The sequence below is a fragment of the Hydractinia symbiolongicarpus genome, chromosome 8 (genome assembly GCF_029227915.1).
Source record: "Hydractinia symbiolongicarpus strain clone_291-10 chromosome 8, HSymV2.1, whole genome shotgun sequence".
In the NCBI taxonomy this organism is placed as follows: domain Eukaryota; kingdom Metazoa; phylum Cnidaria; class Hydrozoa; order Anthoathecata; family Hydractiniidae; genus Hydractinia; species Hydractinia symbiolongicarpus.
Window position 1 is genome coordinate 3,104,819 of NC_079882.1, and position 19,007 is coordinate 3,123,825.

The 19,007-nt window shown below is 34.0% G+C and overlaps 2 protein-coding genes across 2 annotated transcripts; one reads left to right on the plus strand and one right to left on the minus strand.

Annotated features, from left to right (window-relative positions):
• The first annotated feature begins 134 nt into the window (after positions 1-134).
• LOC130653641 (serine--tRNA ligase, cytoplasmic-like) lies at positions 135-8,091 on the plus strand. Its single transcript, XM_057456166.1, has 10 exons — positions 135-482; positions 2,284-2,354; positions 2,535-2,624; positions 3,316-3,474; positions 3,630-3,770; positions 4,076-4,231; positions 4,507-4,728; positions 4,898-5,027; positions 5,803-5,960; positions 6,042-8,091. Exons 1-10 carry the CDS (start codon positions 218-220, stop codon positions 6,309-6,311), a joined length of 1,662 nt encoding a protein of 553 aa, XP_057312149.1. The 5' UTR covers positions 135-217; the 3' UTR covers positions 6,312-8,091.
• Positions 8,092-10,207: 2,116 nt separating this feature from the next.
• Positions 10,208-16,601, minus strand: LOC130653640 (E3 ubiquitin-protein ligase SH3RF1-like). The gene is made up of 11 exons (XM_057456165.1): positions 16,125-16,601; positions 14,350-14,420; positions 14,147-14,261; positions 13,955-14,062; positions 13,260-13,355; positions 12,487-13,175; positions 12,015-12,182; positions 11,736-11,922; positions 11,542-11,648; positions 11,339-11,464; positions 10,208-11,160 (listed from the first exon to the last, which is right to left on the minus strand). Exons 1-11 carry the CDS (start codon positions 16,467-16,469, stop codon positions 10,989-10,991), a joined length of 2,184 nt encoding a protein of 727 aa, XP_057312148.1. The 5' UTR covers positions 16,470-16,601; the 3' UTR covers positions 10,208-10,988.
• Between the last annotated feature and the right edge of the window lie 2,406 nt (positions 16,602-19,007).

The window sequence follows — 19,007 nt, forward strand, 5'->3', positions numbered from 1 at the left end:
TTTTTGTGATTATTTTTGTACCTCAAATCTACAAGTTTTTTTAACCTAGTGTTTAGAAATAGAAAAGCGATCTATTTACCTTTGTTCCTTTTGATAATCGATAATGTTGGCGTTCGCATGCAACTTATATGAAATAAACATTTGAATTAGCGAGGTCGTGTTCCTTTTCACGTGGTGGTTACAGCCAATGATTAGGGAATGTTGCCACTTCACCTGAATGTCTGTCTCGAGAAAGTTTTTGACTGGATTTCATCAGACTTTTCCTTCGATCTTTACAGCAGGAGCACACCAAGTTATTACCTTTAACAGAAATTATTTCAGAAATTTAACACTCACTTCTTACAATATGGTATTGGATTTAGAGCTTTTTCGCGCTGACAAGGGTGGATGTCCTGAGAAAATAAGAGAAAATCAAAGCAAAAGGTTTAAAGATGTTACTCTTGTTGACAAAGTTGTTGACACAGATACAAAATGGAGAAAACGTGAGATTTTATTAGTTGTTTGACAGTCATTGAAAACCTTATCTTAAAGCCTAGCTATATACCTCCTGCCAAGAAACAAGTTGAATTCATTAAAAAGCTTAAAAAGTTGTTTATGATTTTTTTTTGGAAAAGTCTTGATAGCTATATTTTATGGGTTAATTAAAAACATAGACCAGATTCTAGATACTATAGACAAAATTCTTGCTGTGTTAAATCTGTTTGCCTTAGTTATCGTGGTTATTATCATCGGTACTATCAATTGTCTCTTTGTCTCTCAACAACACTTAGGCCACCATAAAAAATATGTTATGTTCGTGTCCTGACTTATGGACTGAGTTTATGAGTTGGTCAAGGGATGCCAATTGATGTTTAGAGATAATTTCTAGGGTTTTTTGTTGGCATCTGGCCAATTATTAATATTACGAGGTGCCGATAAGGCACATAAACTGTCTCACCACCCAAAAACGCATTCATTTAAAAAATTAAAAAGCACTTTTCAGTAATAACGCAGAGTAACACAAAGTAGGAAGAGCACAGATTTTATGTCAACACTTTCACTTCGTCACTTTTACCGACTGATAGCCTTGTGGTAGAGCGTTCGCTTTCAGTGCGGGAGGTCTTGGGTTCAAACTCTGGCCGAGTCATGCCAGAGACTATAAAAGTGTGAATCTATCCTTTCTGCTTAGCGTTCAGCATGAGAATAGGATTGATATCTTAGGCGGTTGTCTAGTTGAGCGATTGCTGTGCTTTCACGACTTTCGTAGCTCAAATGGGAGCTTTAAATGCGCTAGGACCCCCTTCGCAGGACCCTCGTTGATAGCAGTACCAATAGGAACTGAAGAGGCTATCCTGAGTAAATAATAGTAATAATAATTAAGTCTGTCAACAAAAGCTGTGTAAGCCGAAAGTCTTTTTTAGGGGCAAGAGTGTTTATTAATGATGCAGCATGGGGCTTTTACTCCAATATTCCTGTACACAAGTTTAATAAAACTCCTTATGGGAGACTGCAAACTGTATCACAAACAATCTTAATAAGCTATGGTGATGCCTCCCATGGCTACGGCCAATGGTATACCAATTCCGGATAGCATGCCACCAATGCCAACACCAGAAGTAATGACACTTACGGCCAGCAGACCATGATCGGTGTATCTAACCCACATACCGTGCATTTTAAACTTTTTTTAAAAATAATTAAAAGTATACAGTAGAATTCTACAGTGAGGAGAATGGGGGTAACTTGTTAATGATGTAATTAATTTATGTTCAAACGTAGGACCCTTAAAGCTCCAAAACTTCTCTTCAAAACAAATTTTTTTTTATCTATGACATACTCTTTGTCAGAATAGGATGTAATTTATAATTTAACGTTTATAAAGATGTAATAAGTTTGACATGCTAAATTTGTTGATCCAGTGCCTTACACTCCCAAATAAATAGATAAATCTACATAAATTTTTCCTCAAACTTGTGCAATAAAGTAGAGAGTTGTACTTGCACATGCGTGGACTCCCTTGTTGTCCCAGGTTGTTACGTACAGGTATTTTCTGTTTATCAATATTTTAGGTTTTTTTAAGGTAGGGTGACCACACACAAAACTGTTATGTCATTGTATGGTCCTATTTCAAACCAGTCATAAAGTAATCAATATGGGTTCAGGTATAAGTAGTTTGTTTGTCAACTAAAAACTGATTGTGCTAACCACATCTCTGCTAACCCCTGACTTAGATTTTTTTGCATTTCATTGAAGTACTTATTAACAATTTGACCTACCTGCTGTGATAGCATTTTTTTCTTTTAGTGAGATTTCAAGCTGATAATTGGAATAAGTTAAAAAATCTATGTAGTAAAACCATTGGGTTAAAGATGAAGGTAAATCCTCTACATGTGTTTATGTAAAGTTGCTAGCATTTAACAGCCGATGGATTGTGTCAATAATTTGAAACACCTACAACCCCCCAAAATTTTTTTTTATAAATAATTGTCTTCTAAAATGGCATATTGCTGGCTTGGTATTGGTGCTAAATTTTGTTATATGTTTGTTTCATTTAGAGCAAAGAACCAGTTGGGAATGATGATACTTTGCCAGATGGTTTTGAGAGCACAGATAAATTACAAGAGCTTAATCCTGAAATTTTACAGGTAATCTTGGTATTATAAAAAGTTTCACTCATGTTGTTATGCTTTAAATAATAGTGAAAATATCACAAAAAACAAGATTAGTCTTTTATTACCAAAAGGGTAGAAAAACGTCTGAAATATTTGGACCCTTCACCCCTTCTAAATAGGCACACAGGCCCAGCAGATAATTTTTGTTGGTGAAAAAAGTTTAGTATCTGGAGGACCTTGGATTGGTGGTGGGGAGCAAGAAAATTTTGCAAAAGTTCTCAAAACTGGCTAAAATTTACTCCAAATTCCTCAATTTCTTGTGTGTAATCAAAGGTAATGTTTTTAAGTAAAAAAAAAAAAAAAAAACGATAAAATGTTATACAAGGTAAAGAAATCTATACTGCATGCATCTTTTAATTAACACAGAATATTTTCACGTGCGCACAGCATGTTGTGCTATTTGACCCAAAGAAGCGAAAAAATTAGAAAATGTCACTTCTCAGCAAAGAGTGACTCAAGCCTAGGCACACCTGGTTTGTTGTAGTTCAATAGATTTAATAAGCACACTTCCTGGATTATGCACATTAACATATCTGTTTCAATTAATGTTCTTGCCATCACAGACTGATATATTATTTTCAATATTCTTGAATTGCATCTTCTATCTTGTGATAATAATTAACTATCCTAAAATAGTCTTACGCATTGTTTTTTGTTGTCATAGAAACTTACAGTAACACAAATAAAAAAGATTCGAACATTAATAGATGCTAATATGCAACAATGTGAAACAGAGAGACAAGAGTGTGAAAAAATTAGACATTCCAGTCTGTTTGAAATTGGGAATTGGCTGCACGAGAGTGTTGTCGTCAGTAATGATGAGGTGAGTCACAGTTAATTCTGAGATGATAAAAAAACTAAAAAATCTTGGTTGTGTTGTAACCATGGCAACATTAGGGCATTTTATATTTACACAAATAAGTACAACGCATTACAACTGATGTTTTTTACATGCAATTTGGATTTTTTATTGTTTAGGACGAAAATGAGATATGTCGTGTGGTTGGTGATTGCAGCACACGCAAAAAGTATTCCCATGTTGATTTACTTCACATGATCGATGGTGTGGATTACGAACGGGGAGCAAGTGTGGCTGGCAATAGAGGCTATTTTTTGAAGGTAAAAATATAAGTTCGCGTTACATTAACTTGTTCTATAATTATATCTTGACAGACATTAAACCGTGCACAAGTAAAACTTCTTCGCACCGTATGTGTATAATACGTATGCAATAAAGATTTATGATAACTGTTTTAAGTAATTTAGTCAACAAAAAATTTAATTTTTGCGAATGTAGATATGTTTGGCTCTTAACTCCGGACAATATTATGTTTTCACAGAAAAAATGGATACAAATCTTCTTAAGAGGAATATATAATGACAACAGGAGTTTTTTATTCGATGGATATACTTGTGTTTTCTAGGGCCCAGGTGTTTTATTACAACAAGCGCTGGTGAATCTGGCTGTCAGTAAACTTACGGCTAACGGGTTTACGCCTCTTTACACGCCGTTCTTCATGAGAAAAGAAGTTATGCAAGAAGTAGCCCAACTTAGTCAGTTTGACGAGGAGCTGTACAAGGTTGGTCTAATTCTTTATTGAGAGTATTGTTGTGCAGAAATCATCAAAATTAAATTTACGATTTATGAACAATTACGCGTGGTAAAACAACAAATTAGAGACATTAGTTGTGTCGAGGTCTCTGTCGTATTGCATCGCAAAAAATATCGGACTTTTGATGATGACTAAAGATGAGTTTGCATATCTCTTTTTAACTCTAACATAATTCTAACATTACTTCTACCTCAGGATCCCTTTAAATTAAAAAAAGTGTAATGACAGTGTTTACATTTAAGGTGGTTGGTAAAGGTAGCGAAAAAGAGGATGACCAGTCTGTAGAAGAGAAGTATCTGATAGCCACCAGTGAACAACCAATCGCTGCGTTCCACCGTGGAGAATGGATGGACACACATGAGCTTCCCAAGAAGTACTGCGGTATCTCCACGTGTTTCAGGCAAGAAGTCGGATCGCACGGTCGAGATACGCGGGGTATTTTTCGCGTCCATCAATTTGAAAAGGTTTGTAATTTTAGAAGTTGGGTCGTACGGTCGAGATATGCGCTATATTCTTCGCGTCCATCAATTTGAAAAAAAAAAGTTGTAGTTTTGTGTTGGCATCAATAGTACCTGGAAAATGTTCTTGCTTAGAAAGATTGAGAATTTCTATTCGATTCCAATCTTTTGATAGGTTGAGCAGTTTGTGATATGTTCACCACATGATAATGAGTCCTGGAAAATGTTGGAAATCATGACCAAAAACGCCGAAGAATTCTATCAGGCGTTGAATATTCCGTATCGTATCGTTGGCATTGTGTCAGGTAAACATTTTCGAATGAGTTTATATACTACATTGTTTTTTAAAAAAGTCGAAAATTAAGGAATCGCTTAAAAAAATGGCCAAAATTTTAAACAATAGCTACACAATTGAGTTGGAGAGAATGTTAGTATAAATGGTTACTTTTGTAAATAAAAAATTCACCTGTATGAGCTAACCACTCCATGTACACAATGTCTAAAAAATTTTTAGGGCATTTTTTCGTAAACAATGTTTGGTAAAAAATGCGAGAATTGTTTAAAAAGTGTAGGGAAGACTTAAAAACCTTGGAAAAGTATGAATGTTTAACATTCGCTACGATTGTACCTACACCTTTCCTAGTGTTTGTGCTCATAATGAACTTTGAAATACGGAGAAAATTATAACAAAAACGTTTAAAAGAAATGGCAGACATCAGTGTAGGTGAACTTGCAAGACAGACAGAAAAGTGTGAAATGCGAGTTAGGTATTTTTATATTTTTTTCAAAGATTGCTTTACATTGATCACTTACATTAATGATTAAAATCTCTTACCTTGGTCACACGCATTAATGATTACAATGTGTTATCTTGCTCACACGCATAGTTTTTCGATTCTTTTACCTTGATCATCCACAACAATTAAAATCTTTGACCTTGTTGACAAGTGTAAACGATTACAATGTCTTATCTTGGTCACACGCATAGTCCTTTGAATCTTTTACCTCGATCACGCACCATAATGATTAGAATCTTTGACCCTGTTCACTAGCATAAATAATTTGAATATCTCACCTTAGGAGCCCTGAACAATGCTGCTGCGAAGAAGTTGGATTTGGAAGCTTGGTTTCCTGGCAGTGGAGCATTTAGAGAACTCTGTTCCTGTTCCAATTGTACAGACTATCAAGCTAGGCGTCTTCTTGTGAGGTTTGGACAGACAAAGAAAATGAATGATAAGGTTTGCTTTTGTCTGTATATTTTATTTGGCCTGCTTCAAAGGAATTATTTCTATTATTGCTCGTTTGGGTTTTTTTAACAGGCTGAGTTCTGTCATATGCTGAACGCTACTATGTGTGCGACAACACGTGTCATATGTTGCATTCTTGAGAACAATCAGTGCGAGGAGGGCGTGGTAGTTCCAGAGCTCCTTCGACCTTTTATGGGAAATCTTGAATTAATAAAATTTGTAAAACCTGCCCCAATCGAGGAACAGAAAGATGCGAAAGGAAAAGGAAAAGGAAAGAAGAAGAACAAGGACGCAAAAGAAGAAGTGACGGAAAAGCTTGAAAAAATGGATGTTAAAAGTTGAAAAATTTTAACGATTTTTGTCCATGTCAAATTTTAGTGTGTTTTGAGAATTGACGACAATATTTACTTGTTGTAGAAATAGACAAAATATAATTTATCTATAAAAATGACTGGCGTTTTGATCTATTAAATTGCTGCAGACGTGATCTACTTTGTTGCATCAAATTTTCTCGCTTTTGTGGTCGGGTCCTCAAAACCGTCAAATTTAAATGCTTAGAACAATGAATCTTAGCTAATGTTTTTAAATCAATCGCAAAAAAATAAAAATAAAATAAGTTCGCTGATAACGGTGTTTCAAACCTAAATGGCTATCCTGTTTAGTGAGGAAATTGATGACAAAGCCTAAAATGTTGCCGAATTCACAGACGAATGATTTTCTGTTAGCAAAGGATTCCCTACGAAAAAGAGACTTGGTGAATTTGTACCAACCTGTGTTTATATTGTTTTCAACAAAACGTTTTCGAAGGTAGAGGTTATTCTTTTATTTTTGAGTTATACCGCAACTCAGAAATAAAAGAAAAAACATTGTCATATTTTCTTTTGGTGTAATTTCGCTATCTCGAAATCGCGCTATCTCGATCTTTTTGTATTTTCTTTAGAATGTTATAACTAATTTCCGCGCATGTTTTTTTTGTCAAAGGCGCGAAATTTGATCTCGCGAAAATTGCTACGTGAGTTTAAAAGTTAATTTTTTTTCAAAAGTAATTCATATAACGCCATGGTTATTTAAAAACATTGATGAAAACGCTAGATTAATGTTAGATAATGCGATATAAAAATTGAATATGTAACCTTCGCAGTTCCATGGCTTTCTTGTGTTTTGTACTTCGTGCTTAATATTGTAAACTTCGTGTAACCATGGTAACATAATTATTGTATTAACATAGGAATTTTTTTATTTTACACTAATAAATGAAAATATCAATGGATTCGCATATTATTAATAATTGAATATGTTTTATGATTCATGAAGACCATATGGAAGAAATCGGTTAACGAGAAGAAAACGACGTAAATGCAAGTTAATAGGTTAACACTGTTATTAAAAAATAATCCAGACATTTTGTTATCTTGATTCAACAACAATTTCAAATGAATCCTGGAGGATATCCACCACAAAATTATCCGCCACCACCGCAAAATTATCCGCCACCACCTGACTATTCTCAACCACCACCACTTAGTCCATACCCTCAACATGGACAGCAACCACAGCAGCAAACGTATGGTTACCAACCACAACAGCCTGGCTACCCAATACATCCAGCATATAACCAACAAATGCCACCGCCCCAACAGCCTACACATCAAACGATCATAGTACATCAACCGGCAGCACAAACAGTACATACCACTGATAATTCAAGAGGTCGAGGTAAAAATAATACAGAAGCTGCTTGCTGTGCAGGTATGTGTGCTGGTTTAGCTTGTTGTTGTTTTTTGGATGCATGTGAAGATTGTGATGGTTGTGATGGCTTCGACGATTAAGAACTTGTTTTTGCTTTTATGTTTCATAAACTTTAAATGAAATCGAAAAATATCTGGAGAAAAGTTTGCGTTTTAAAATTCTATGACATTTACAATTGCAGAAAAGGATGACAAAGGCTTTTGATAGAATTCAGAAGGTGTCGCTTTCGGATAGTGTCTTTATGGATGAAACTTTGATGGTTTTGGTTTATCGAAAGAAGATAATAAGTTAAATCAATTTTAAAAAGATTTTTGTATATATGTCACTTGTAAAACTAAATTTTTATTTAAAAAAATTGAAACGTATGACTTTACATTTTTCTATTTTACAAATCACCAATAATTATTGTCATTGTTGACACGCGGTCGTTGCCGTCGTGATTTGTCGTTGTTGTTGTTGTCGTTGTTATTTTTGTTATTTTTACTACTGTTATTGTTATAAGAATGTGTTCGATGAGTCACGTGTTGCTCCTATGGCGATCGTTTCCGCCTTGTGGATTGATAAGTATCTGTCTTCCAATTCGTGTAGGGGAAACCTTTGACATTCTTAATTGGAGGATGGAGTTTTCTGACTTGACACCTGCTTAATTTTGCGCATGATATTTTAATGTTATCTGTTGATTTCTTTTTACAAAATAAGAATAGTGAAATGTAGGAAGAAGTAGGTAACCTTTCTACGATTCGATTTAAGGGTTTTACAGGGAGCCTGTTGCCTTGTTTAGGTTTTCTCTCAATACGAAATTAAAAAATAACAAGCCCTGGGAATAAAGTAGTAACTTTCCTTCTGTTGGGTTAATGGAATTTGACAGGTAAATTTGTTATGTGTTACATGCCAAAACTTTTACAGTCAAATAATTATGAAAATATTGGAATTACGGAGATTTGAATTAGGGAGACAACTGTCATTTCCTTCTAAGGTTTTCAACGCACACGATTTTGTTATAAGACCGACGCAAATCGATCCAACACTTCATCCAACATCCCATTTTTGTGATGTTAGATGAAATTTTTAACTTCCTTGAAACAACGAGGCTTTGTAGACTTTCCAATTACAAACACTGTTTTCTTCGCCCGAAACAGTTTTGAAAGTTACACTATGCCTTCGCTTCCATTTGTCTAGCCAGTCTGACAATGAGTCCGTTGACAAGGATATAGTTCAACTAAACCTCCTTTGGTTCAAGCGTGCATTTTTGAACAAAAAAACCCAGCTTCATCAAGATTTTTATTGTCACTCTTCTTTTATTTTTGTTTTGTGCAAATTTACTTGGCCTTGGCAGTGTATCACTTTGTAATCCCGCCGCACTTTGTTCTCTCATCGCACCTTGTAATCCATTTTTCCGTACTTCGTAATCCTACCTTCTCACAAGAATTATTAATGTTTGGGAAAATTGCCCTAACCGATTTACCTGAAACAGTAGCGTTGTGTCCACTTCTAGGTTTTCGAATATCCTTTAAGCTCAGTTCTGCCTGTAATTTTGAAGCTTTTAAGTGCTAAAGCATTATCTCCCAATAAAACGTAAGGTACAACATCTCCATTTAGTAGTAAGTCGCTGTTTGGAAGATTTACAGACCCTTTTTCGATAGCTGCATGTAAGGTACCTTTATTCAACACTCCACGCAGACATCGATCTGATATCCGGGATCCGCAATCGCTGGTGAAATTATCGAGAGGGTATGCTTATAATTATAATAACATGATTCACCATTTTTCGGCTTTCTGATTGTGATATGTTTGCCATAAATGGCATCCAAAGCGTGAGATAGAAATCTCTAACCTTTCCTTAGCTCAACGAGGCTTTTAATAAGCAATAGAACCAACTGCTCAACGATTGCTTTGCAACATTCCTTTATAATTTTTGCGACCGCGTTCAACTAAATTTGAAATTGAAAGCTACGGGATTGAAATTATTCTCCGATCGCCATGTATCGTAAATTGAGGGCAAGTCCTTCATCCCCTAAATTGGCAAGTGACTTCCATTGATTAATCATGGTTGTATCAGATGTAAAATTTGGCTTAAAATATATTAGTCTTCATTTTTCAGCTCTCTTATGATGTTGGTAAAATAACAGCCTCTTCTTTGACCACGAGTCTGTTTTGTATCATCTAAGTGAACTAACAGCCAGAGATGAAGCTCCATACTCCAACATTACATCTAACATAAAAGAAAAATGGTGGATGGAGTGTTAGATTGGTTTACGCTAGCCCTAAGAATAGTGTATTTTCATTTCAACATAACATCAAATATTCTTATCTTTTGGTCAAAAATCATCTTGATATAATCTTGTACTCTTTCTTAGCACAAGGTTGTAAGATGTTCCTTAAGTAGAAAACTAAGCGGACAACTAAATTTTGTGACGAAAATATTTAAATGAAACCTGAGACAAAGAAAGACATTTTATATCAAGATTGTGAGAGAAAAAAAGGCGAAGTTTGGATAATATATCTTTTTATTTATTTGCATATATATAACATCTAGGTGTTTGTGTTTTCTAGAACATATATACAATAAAATTGACTAAAAGAACAGAAGGACAATGCATAAAAGTTTGTCATGAAAATATGACGTCATTTAATAAATATGTGATTCAATAATTTAATATTTAATTTTTAGAAAGGAATAAAAAAAGTATATAGGATTGTAAAACTGAGATAATATTTGCAAGCACACTTTGACTCGTTTATTCCACTTCTCGGGGTAAACAAGACCTACTGACTTACCCCTAATGTGCACTACAGTCAGTATTGTTAAAGCGTCATTTGCCCTCGGCGAACTTATTGTCATAAGCAGACTCAACTCAAATATTAAATAAAAGCTTCCGGTTGTCAAGTCCGAAGACAGACGATTCGGCAACCTCGTTGCCAGCAATAAAAAGATAATTACGAGCATGTATAAGTATAAAATAATCAAGAAAAGAACAGGAAGAATTTTATTGAGTTTCATATGACGCTTAAAACGCGACGTCTGAAGATTTCTCCGAGATAACGGATGTAATAAAATGCCAGCCAAAACGCTGATGTTATCATTTAAAATACGATTGAATATGTTTGGGTGCACTTAAACTTGAACGGTGCGTTGCAAAAGAAATTCTCTCTTTTTTCGTCGCGTCAACATGATGCAAATTTTCAAATCGAGCATGAGACTGCATTGGTGGAGAATGTGTGCCACTTATGATTAATGCATTATCATTAATATCATTATCATATACGATTTTATTCCATTGATTCAACGAACGTTGCAGGAAACACTCCAGTTGCGCCAGTCCGAGTTGATTTTCCAGTAAACCACCCATCTAAGTGCTTTTTACTAACGTATATAACGTCACCAACGCGTAGAGACAATTCTTGCTCGTGATTGGCGGGATAAGTTGCAATGGCGCGAAATCTAAAAAAAAAAAATTCAATTTAAATATGCGAATACAGGATTAAAAAGAAGAGCGTATTATGCATATTGGCTTGCCAATATGCATCATACGCAAATTATTTTAAATGTTTTTTAGATGCCCGGTCAAAATAACTTGTAAGTTTGAAAAATCTACATCAATTTTTCAAAACTGACTTACTTCTCGTTCATAGTGAGAGCATTTGTTTCAATAGCAGGTGATGGCGTATAGGGTGGTGGCGGCTCGGCGGGTAGCATTGGACTTGGTCGTGACAGACGGTGATGAGCAGGTGCAGGCATAGATGAACTAAAAAAAAGCAAATTTACTTAAAAAACACAGCTCTCGTTTAGAATGTTTTCAGTTAAATAAGGAAGTTTACTTACTGGTAATATGAAGGTGGTGTTTGTGGAGAGGAGGGCGGTTGTGGAACAGTTGGCGTTTGAGGGCGTTTTAATTTACTTTTTTTCAATTTCTTAAAAAGTCCTGATACCTATACGCAAAAAAATTCAATGTTATAAAGGGTAAATAAAAAAAATTAAATTATAAAAAAACTGGCCAAAAATAATAAAAAACCTACCCCGCTACTTTTCCTCCTTGGTACAGGAAACGACACCCTCTCTGTAACTTCATGACTGCTGAATGGAAATGTAAAACAAGTTTCACCACCGCCTTGAACTAACGGTGATGATGGATTTGAACCATAGCCAATAACGTTTCTTGAAGGATTAGAAGCTATATTTCGAAGCATCTGAGATGTGACTTGGCTAAATAGAAAATCAATAATCGGTAAATAAATATTTAACATACTATCTTAAGGCAATATATCAGAAGCTGCGATTTGATCGAAGAAACATACCTTGTTAGTTTCACGTAATTTCCAGGAAAAACACCAGCTTGTCTCGAGCGAGTGTGAACTCCCTTAAACCAACCATCGAGATGTTTCTCAATAACACAGTATTGCTCTCCTGGTATCAGAGCTAGCTCGTCATCTTGCGAAGGCGAATATGTAAACAGAGCCGTGTAACTGTAACAAAAAAAAGCTTAATGCAAACTTTCTCGATCGAAGAATAAACACAGCGTATAAATTTGAAATCCGCAAGTCAACTCGGTATTCCGTGTGTTCATGCTTGCAAATCGAAGTAATTTAAATTCATTAGGTTAAAATTAATGAAAAATTTTCCTTGCCTTAAATATTAAGAATAATTCACACGATTGTCATAAGCTGAGACTACAAAGTAGAAATCCAAATTAGCATTGAAAAAACCCACAGAAAAATTGAACTCAAAAGTAGAATTTTTGCTTAGGTTGTATAAATGGTAATTTTTTACCTTGCACCTGGCTCCAAAGGTGATGGTGTATTACTTGAAGGACATGTTGAAAATGTAAGAGAAACGTCGGGTCGGCTCGACGTTTGTGTCGTTGTTGACGGCGCTGTAGTAGTTAGTTCTTCGTCGGAAGTTCTTAAAGCACGATTTAGCAAAACTGAAGTTGCTAGAGAACGTTCTTGCACGGATGATTCAGAAGCTCGACGCCCTTGTGATTGTGTCCGCAGTCTTTCTCTTGATTGATCAAATTCATCGCTTAGGTTCAAGGCTCTGCGCGATTGCCTTCGTTGCTCGTTCGGATTTTCGATGTGAATAGTGTGTCTTTTGGCTTGTTCTGTCGTACATGCTGATTCTGACAAAACTGCGGATGTCTCCGTGGTTGACGTCTCTGCGGTTGACGTCTCTACGGTTGACGTCTCTACGGTTGACGTTTCTGGGGTTGCTTCCAAAGTAGATGAAGACGCAGCTAAGGATGTCGATAAAACAGTAGTTGACAACAGCGCTCCTCCTGTGGCAACAGATTGAGGGTTATTCATTTTTATCCAGGGTGAAGGTTGTTGTTTAGCTCTCCCTTGTCGAAGCTTTCTTCTCGATTTTCGTTTTCTTTTTTCTTCAGTGTCTTCATCGGAGCTGCTACCACTTCCGCTGCTACTGGTTTCGGCACTCATTATTTCTTTAGCGGCTTTATTAAGCTACAATATGCAAAAAATACAATTTCGTCAGACTGTCCACGGAACAAAAATAACACAAATTTAAAGAAACTATTTTAAACTCACCCTCATAAAGTTAACAGGAAATATTCCGTACTGCCCGCCAAGTATTCCTTCTAACCAATTCGCGTCAACTTTTTTAATTACACCAATCATATCCCCCTAAAAGAAGATAGACAGTAATTGCCATATTTGCCGTCTCCAAGAAAAATACATATACAAAATTCCTTTAACTCTTTACGAAAACGTGCAATTATATAATGGGAAAGTTGCATTTTAGCAGTTTAGTATAACAATTTACTGACGTCACAAAAATTACATATATCAATATTGAGAAATGTTAGACCTTATATTCTAATTACAAAAGAAAAGAAATACTTTGAAATATGACAAACATTCCTAAAATAATAAAATGTGTTGGTTGAAACACATTTTTGTCACGTGTAGATTTCAAAAGATCACATTTTCTTATTCCACGTCTGCTCAACTTAGCCTTTTAGTTTAATAACAATAAATTAATTCAGGAAATACGTCCTGACATCGAGTATCACAGCACAAAGGGACCACAAAATAAGTTTACACCACAAAAAACAAAAATAAAATAATCATAATTAACTTCTGGCAGGATCCCACATTACATCATTATCACAAAAAAATATCTTTACGGTTATAATCAGGAAATAAATCGGTTTCAGTGGTTATAAAGTATTACAAAAACCATCTATTACTCCTCCTTTGATAGATTAGTAAGGACAACTCACCTCCTTAAATGAAATTAGTTCTTCCTCTTTGCTCCCATAAGAATACACTGCTTTTGCAAATGGGGCTTTATTTGTGTCGTCATCAATTTTCGGGAGAGGGACTAAAATCTAAAGCAAAATGAATTAAAAGGTAAACAACATATGCAGAAAACAAAACTGGCAAAATTCTGTAAATTTAAACGAAAAGCATACCTCAACAAACGTTTTTGGTATTAAACCCCTTTTCCCCTTTAATATTCCTTCCATCCAATTATCATCAACCTCATGCAGCAAGGTAATCATGTCACCCTTTGAAAATTGCAAATCTCTAAAACCGACGAAGATTATTAGCTTTTTATATTTACTAAAAATAAGAGAAATTGAACTAAACAAGAGTTTTTTAAGGAAAGCCTTACCCATCTTCACTTGAAATAAAATTGTACAATCCTCTAGCTGATGGTTGGTTTAACAGAGCTTCACATTTATCCTATAAATAGAATTTACATCATTATAACGTGCAAAAGTAAGTTGTCACAATTTTTTACGTGCATAATAAGGATAGGAAATTTTACTAATTTAATTCAGGGGATGCAACTACCAAGATATAATTGGCGTTTTCCTATTCTGTAGCCATCCCTGCAATTATATGTGCATCAACAATTCAAATTTTGAATACCCATTCTTTTATAAATGTGGGGATAACCTTTTAAGGCAAAAAGTATTTTCAAACTAAAAAAAATAAAATACAAAAATACAAAATTTATCTCAATCCTAAGAAGCATGTGACAAATATATCCTGACATTGTTTTTGATTAATGTAGAAAACAATTAACCTTTGAATTAGCAAAGAAAAAAGACATTATGAAACTATTATAAAGGTGAGCCAATGCTAAAAATGCAGGTATCTTGTGATTTTTGGCATTAACAACACCCAAAGAATAATAATGCATGTTCATTTTTAGTAATTAATCAAGAAGGCCTCTCCTTCCTGTCAAAAAAATTGATAACAATTCCAGTTAATAGATACAAATTTTAGTTGATGTAGCAGCAGCCATGACTATTAAATATAGACTACAAAAAATAACTTTGCACCAAATTGGATGGTGTTTGTATAAATTAGTTTTTGATCTGTAAATCAGCCTTTTCTATTGTTGTTGTGAATCTTTACAATTTTTTTATATATAAACACTTTTTAATTTATCTTTTTGTTGTGAGAGGGTTGTGTTATCACTTATTAAAAAGAAGATGTTTACAATAAAAAAATATAACTACAGAAATGTTTTATGAAAAAATCCTTTTTAATGATCAAATTTTAAAAACATTTAATGATAATAGAAAGGAAAACAGATGGGCCATGTGACTCATATTTTCATCCTTATTTTTTAACAAGCTAAAAAAACATTTATTTGCAAAAAGGCTTTAAAACTTTACCCAGTTATATACAAGCTGAAATACTTATTTAATACAACATGTTTAATGGAGTATAGAGATTTAAAATTAATAAAAAAAAAATCAGCAATATTTGTTGAGAAAAGAATCTTTGTCTATTAAAAAAGCAAATTAAATAAATGCAATTATAGATTAGGAATCATCCTTTAAACTAGGTTTTTTTATTAATAACTTAAAAACACCATCTCTGTGGTCCTCAAGTAAATAACACTGAAATAAAAAAAAATTATTATGCATAACATATCAATGGACTAAATAACCTTTGCTATCAAGTTTATTGCCCTGAGTGATCAGTGCAATTTCTTTCTCAACCATTAGATTATTGAGATCGTAATTTAGTTCTAGCCAGAGCGAAATTACCTCATTAATTTTTAATAGCACAGGTATTTGCGTCAAAACATTGTTGAGATATTGTGGCTCTCAAACATGCACAAATAAAGATTGTAGATAAAGATTTCAAAATTTATTTTTTCAATGTCAAAATAAAAAAAGTCTGATATTTGTACAAAAAGCTGCTTTTTTGTTTTTTGTCATGATACTTTAACACCAGATATAGAAATATTATTTATTTAATATTTATCATGTCATGTGATAAACACAGGAGGTAACAAACGACATCATTAAACTTAGTTAGGGACAATGTCAATGTAGCAAGCTATATCGCTAGCTACATATATATCAAATTAACAGATTGAAAAGTTCTCCTGAACACTATAACACAGAATCAAGTTTAAGGTTATACCTTCACTGATAATCTTTTAGAATTATGTCGAGATCGTACTTGTTCAGTAACACTATTTCTGTTGCTTCCACCACCATTCGATGTTAAGGAATCTGTGCTCAATCTTTTATTTTTAAGTCCTTCTAGTATTCGTATTAACAAAACATTTCTTGGCAAGTCATTTATAGAAGTATCTTGAAAACTAGATCGACATTCTGGGCATTGCAAGTGTCCTTTATTTTCCAAAACTATTCCCAAACATTTTAAACAAAACGTATGTTGACATGGTAGAACTCGGCTGCGTTCATCTAACAGTTCCAAACAAACTGAGCATTCTAAATAGTCTTCAATTTTTGAAGTATCCATTATATAATTATATGTATATAAATGTTAAATTCCATATGCATAAAAAGCAAAATATTATTTTAGTTTAATGTTTTCGCCTGTCCTTCTTGACGTGTTTGAAGTCTTTCAAAGCCAGCGCTGTTAAATACTACCCATACGTCGGGTCAAGTTTTAAATGTAAACATTACAGCTTCATTAAATAATGGTCACACGCGCTTAAAAAAAGAAAATAATCACATCATACAAATTGTATTTGGGAATAGTTCACGGCTATTAAGCCATTGTTCTTTTTAATAATGGTAAAAATGGTTATTTATTGATTGGTTAATTGGCGCGAAGAGTGAGAAAGGTTTGAAAAGTGGATGGTTGTTTCTATTTTTACTTATTCTCCTTTAGAAAAAAGACCGCTTTTGACAACTTGCGTGAAAAAATTAAAATGGATATAAAATGCAAAAATCTTCATCGACTTTTTTAGCTAGTTTACGTAAACGTCACGAAATGCATTTTGATGGACCTTCGCCTTTAAAAAAAGTTGCTTTGAAAACACGGCGAAGGGGAACCGTAAATAAGAAATATAAAATGGAAATGTGGAATATATTCAACCTTTTTCTTTAAGTAAATATTTGACAAGAAAAAAAATACGAAAGATTTATATTTAGCACCATTGCTGGCATTTGAAAACAATAAAAATAACAAACGTGAGGAAGAGACTTTCTAATTCTTTTCAGTGTGGTTGAGTCAGAAAATAAATGTTTGCCCAAAAATAACAGTGCATGTACTAAAAAAGATGTTTTCTTTTATTCATGTAAATCCTTCCCATCTTTTTGTGGCTATGACGTAGTTACGTATTATCTGTGAAAAATATTGACTTTTCCCTTCTTTTAATCGGATGTATAAATGGTTAGACTTCTCAACACAGCTTTCCCTTGGAGATCTTAAGCAGAGAAAAGAGTCCTCAAACAAAAGTAAGATTTGGTTATTTCGAACTGGAACACCACCGTTCCCAGGGATTATTTCCTGTCATGTTAAGAAGGTAAAAATCCGTAGAAACGAAGGTGAAACTGAAAGAAACTTGCTAAATCCTTATCAAACACGCGATTTTACTTATCAATCGAATAAAGACAAAGTTTTCCAGCCGTTAAACATTTACTTCTTTTTCTTTTTTCTATGTATGCTTTTAAAGCAAACCCTGGTGTGAGTAACAGGACGCCAGGAGCGTAAAGTACACGACTAAAATTAGCACGTGTTACGCTTGAGGTACTGTATCCCAGAAAAAAGTATGATAAAAATAACCCCGTAGCGAGCCGTTAAAATAACTTCCAGCCTACATTAACACTCGAGTACTTGAACTTTGTGATATTATCTGCTTAAAAGAATAAACATAACGAAATGGCATTTGATAAATATGATGGGAAACTTAAATCTAAAAAAGATGAATTTCAAAGTTTTATTACCAAATATCCGTGCGAAAATGTTTTCTAAATTTAACTAATTAGCGCATTACCTTGTTCGATTAATGCTCCTTATATTTAATCTCCGCCCCGTCGATTAACAGCGGAATGTGATAAGAACTGTTTGTAATCATCGAGACAACACGGCCTCTATTTTTGTTGGTTGACACAGACATAACAGTATTTTAAATCTTTTAACTGATACTTAACAGACCCTTAGTATATATTTTTCATCCTATTACATTTCATGATGTTACATGAATATTTAAACTATATTATGACAGGAGTATTAACGAACAAAAATCGTGAGTCTCCCAAAAACTGATTCACAAAAGGGTTTTTGTGTTATCATATTTTCTAATCTGATTATGACCACACGCTTTTCAGTCGTCTGTGTTGAAAGTTCTTAAACATAAGTAAATTTATATTAATTGAATTCAGCTTATGAGGGAAACTACGTTTAACTTTTTTTGTTGTTGAAAATTCGTTGCTATTATTGTGTTGTGTTACCTTTCTATAACACAAAAATCATTTTTATGGATTTTAGGGTCCGTTGTCATAACTTTGTTTACGTTCGTAATAATAAATAATATTTGTCGTGTGGAGAACTGGGTACGAGAAAAATATAGGCAGACATTTTTAGTTGACTATCAAAACATATGATGGGTGACTATTAAGTGTTATGATGCATTTGTGGTCTATAAGTAGTAAAAATATCCACAATAAACAATCTTCGATATTAATAGGCGGCTTAATGAATGATCATTCCGCGTCATGCCAAAGTTAAAAATTAATTACAGTAGTTGATCGCTCATACCACAAATTGTACACAAGCTGGCCATCTAATGAGAACTTTTTAATTAATATTAACTTATAGAGAGGCCAGGTTTTTTGATCTCCGGTCTCTTTCTATGTGGAAAATAACACATTACATATGGTTAAAGTTATGCGCCATTAGCTTAATATAATTATTCTCATGTAACGAACGCATGACGAATTTTCTTAACCATGCTTAATCGAGTTATAAAAGTATGTTTAGAGAGGTCACAAAATGCGACTATACTTTCACCCTTATTAACGTCAAGTGTTGATGTGACTGGCAGAAACA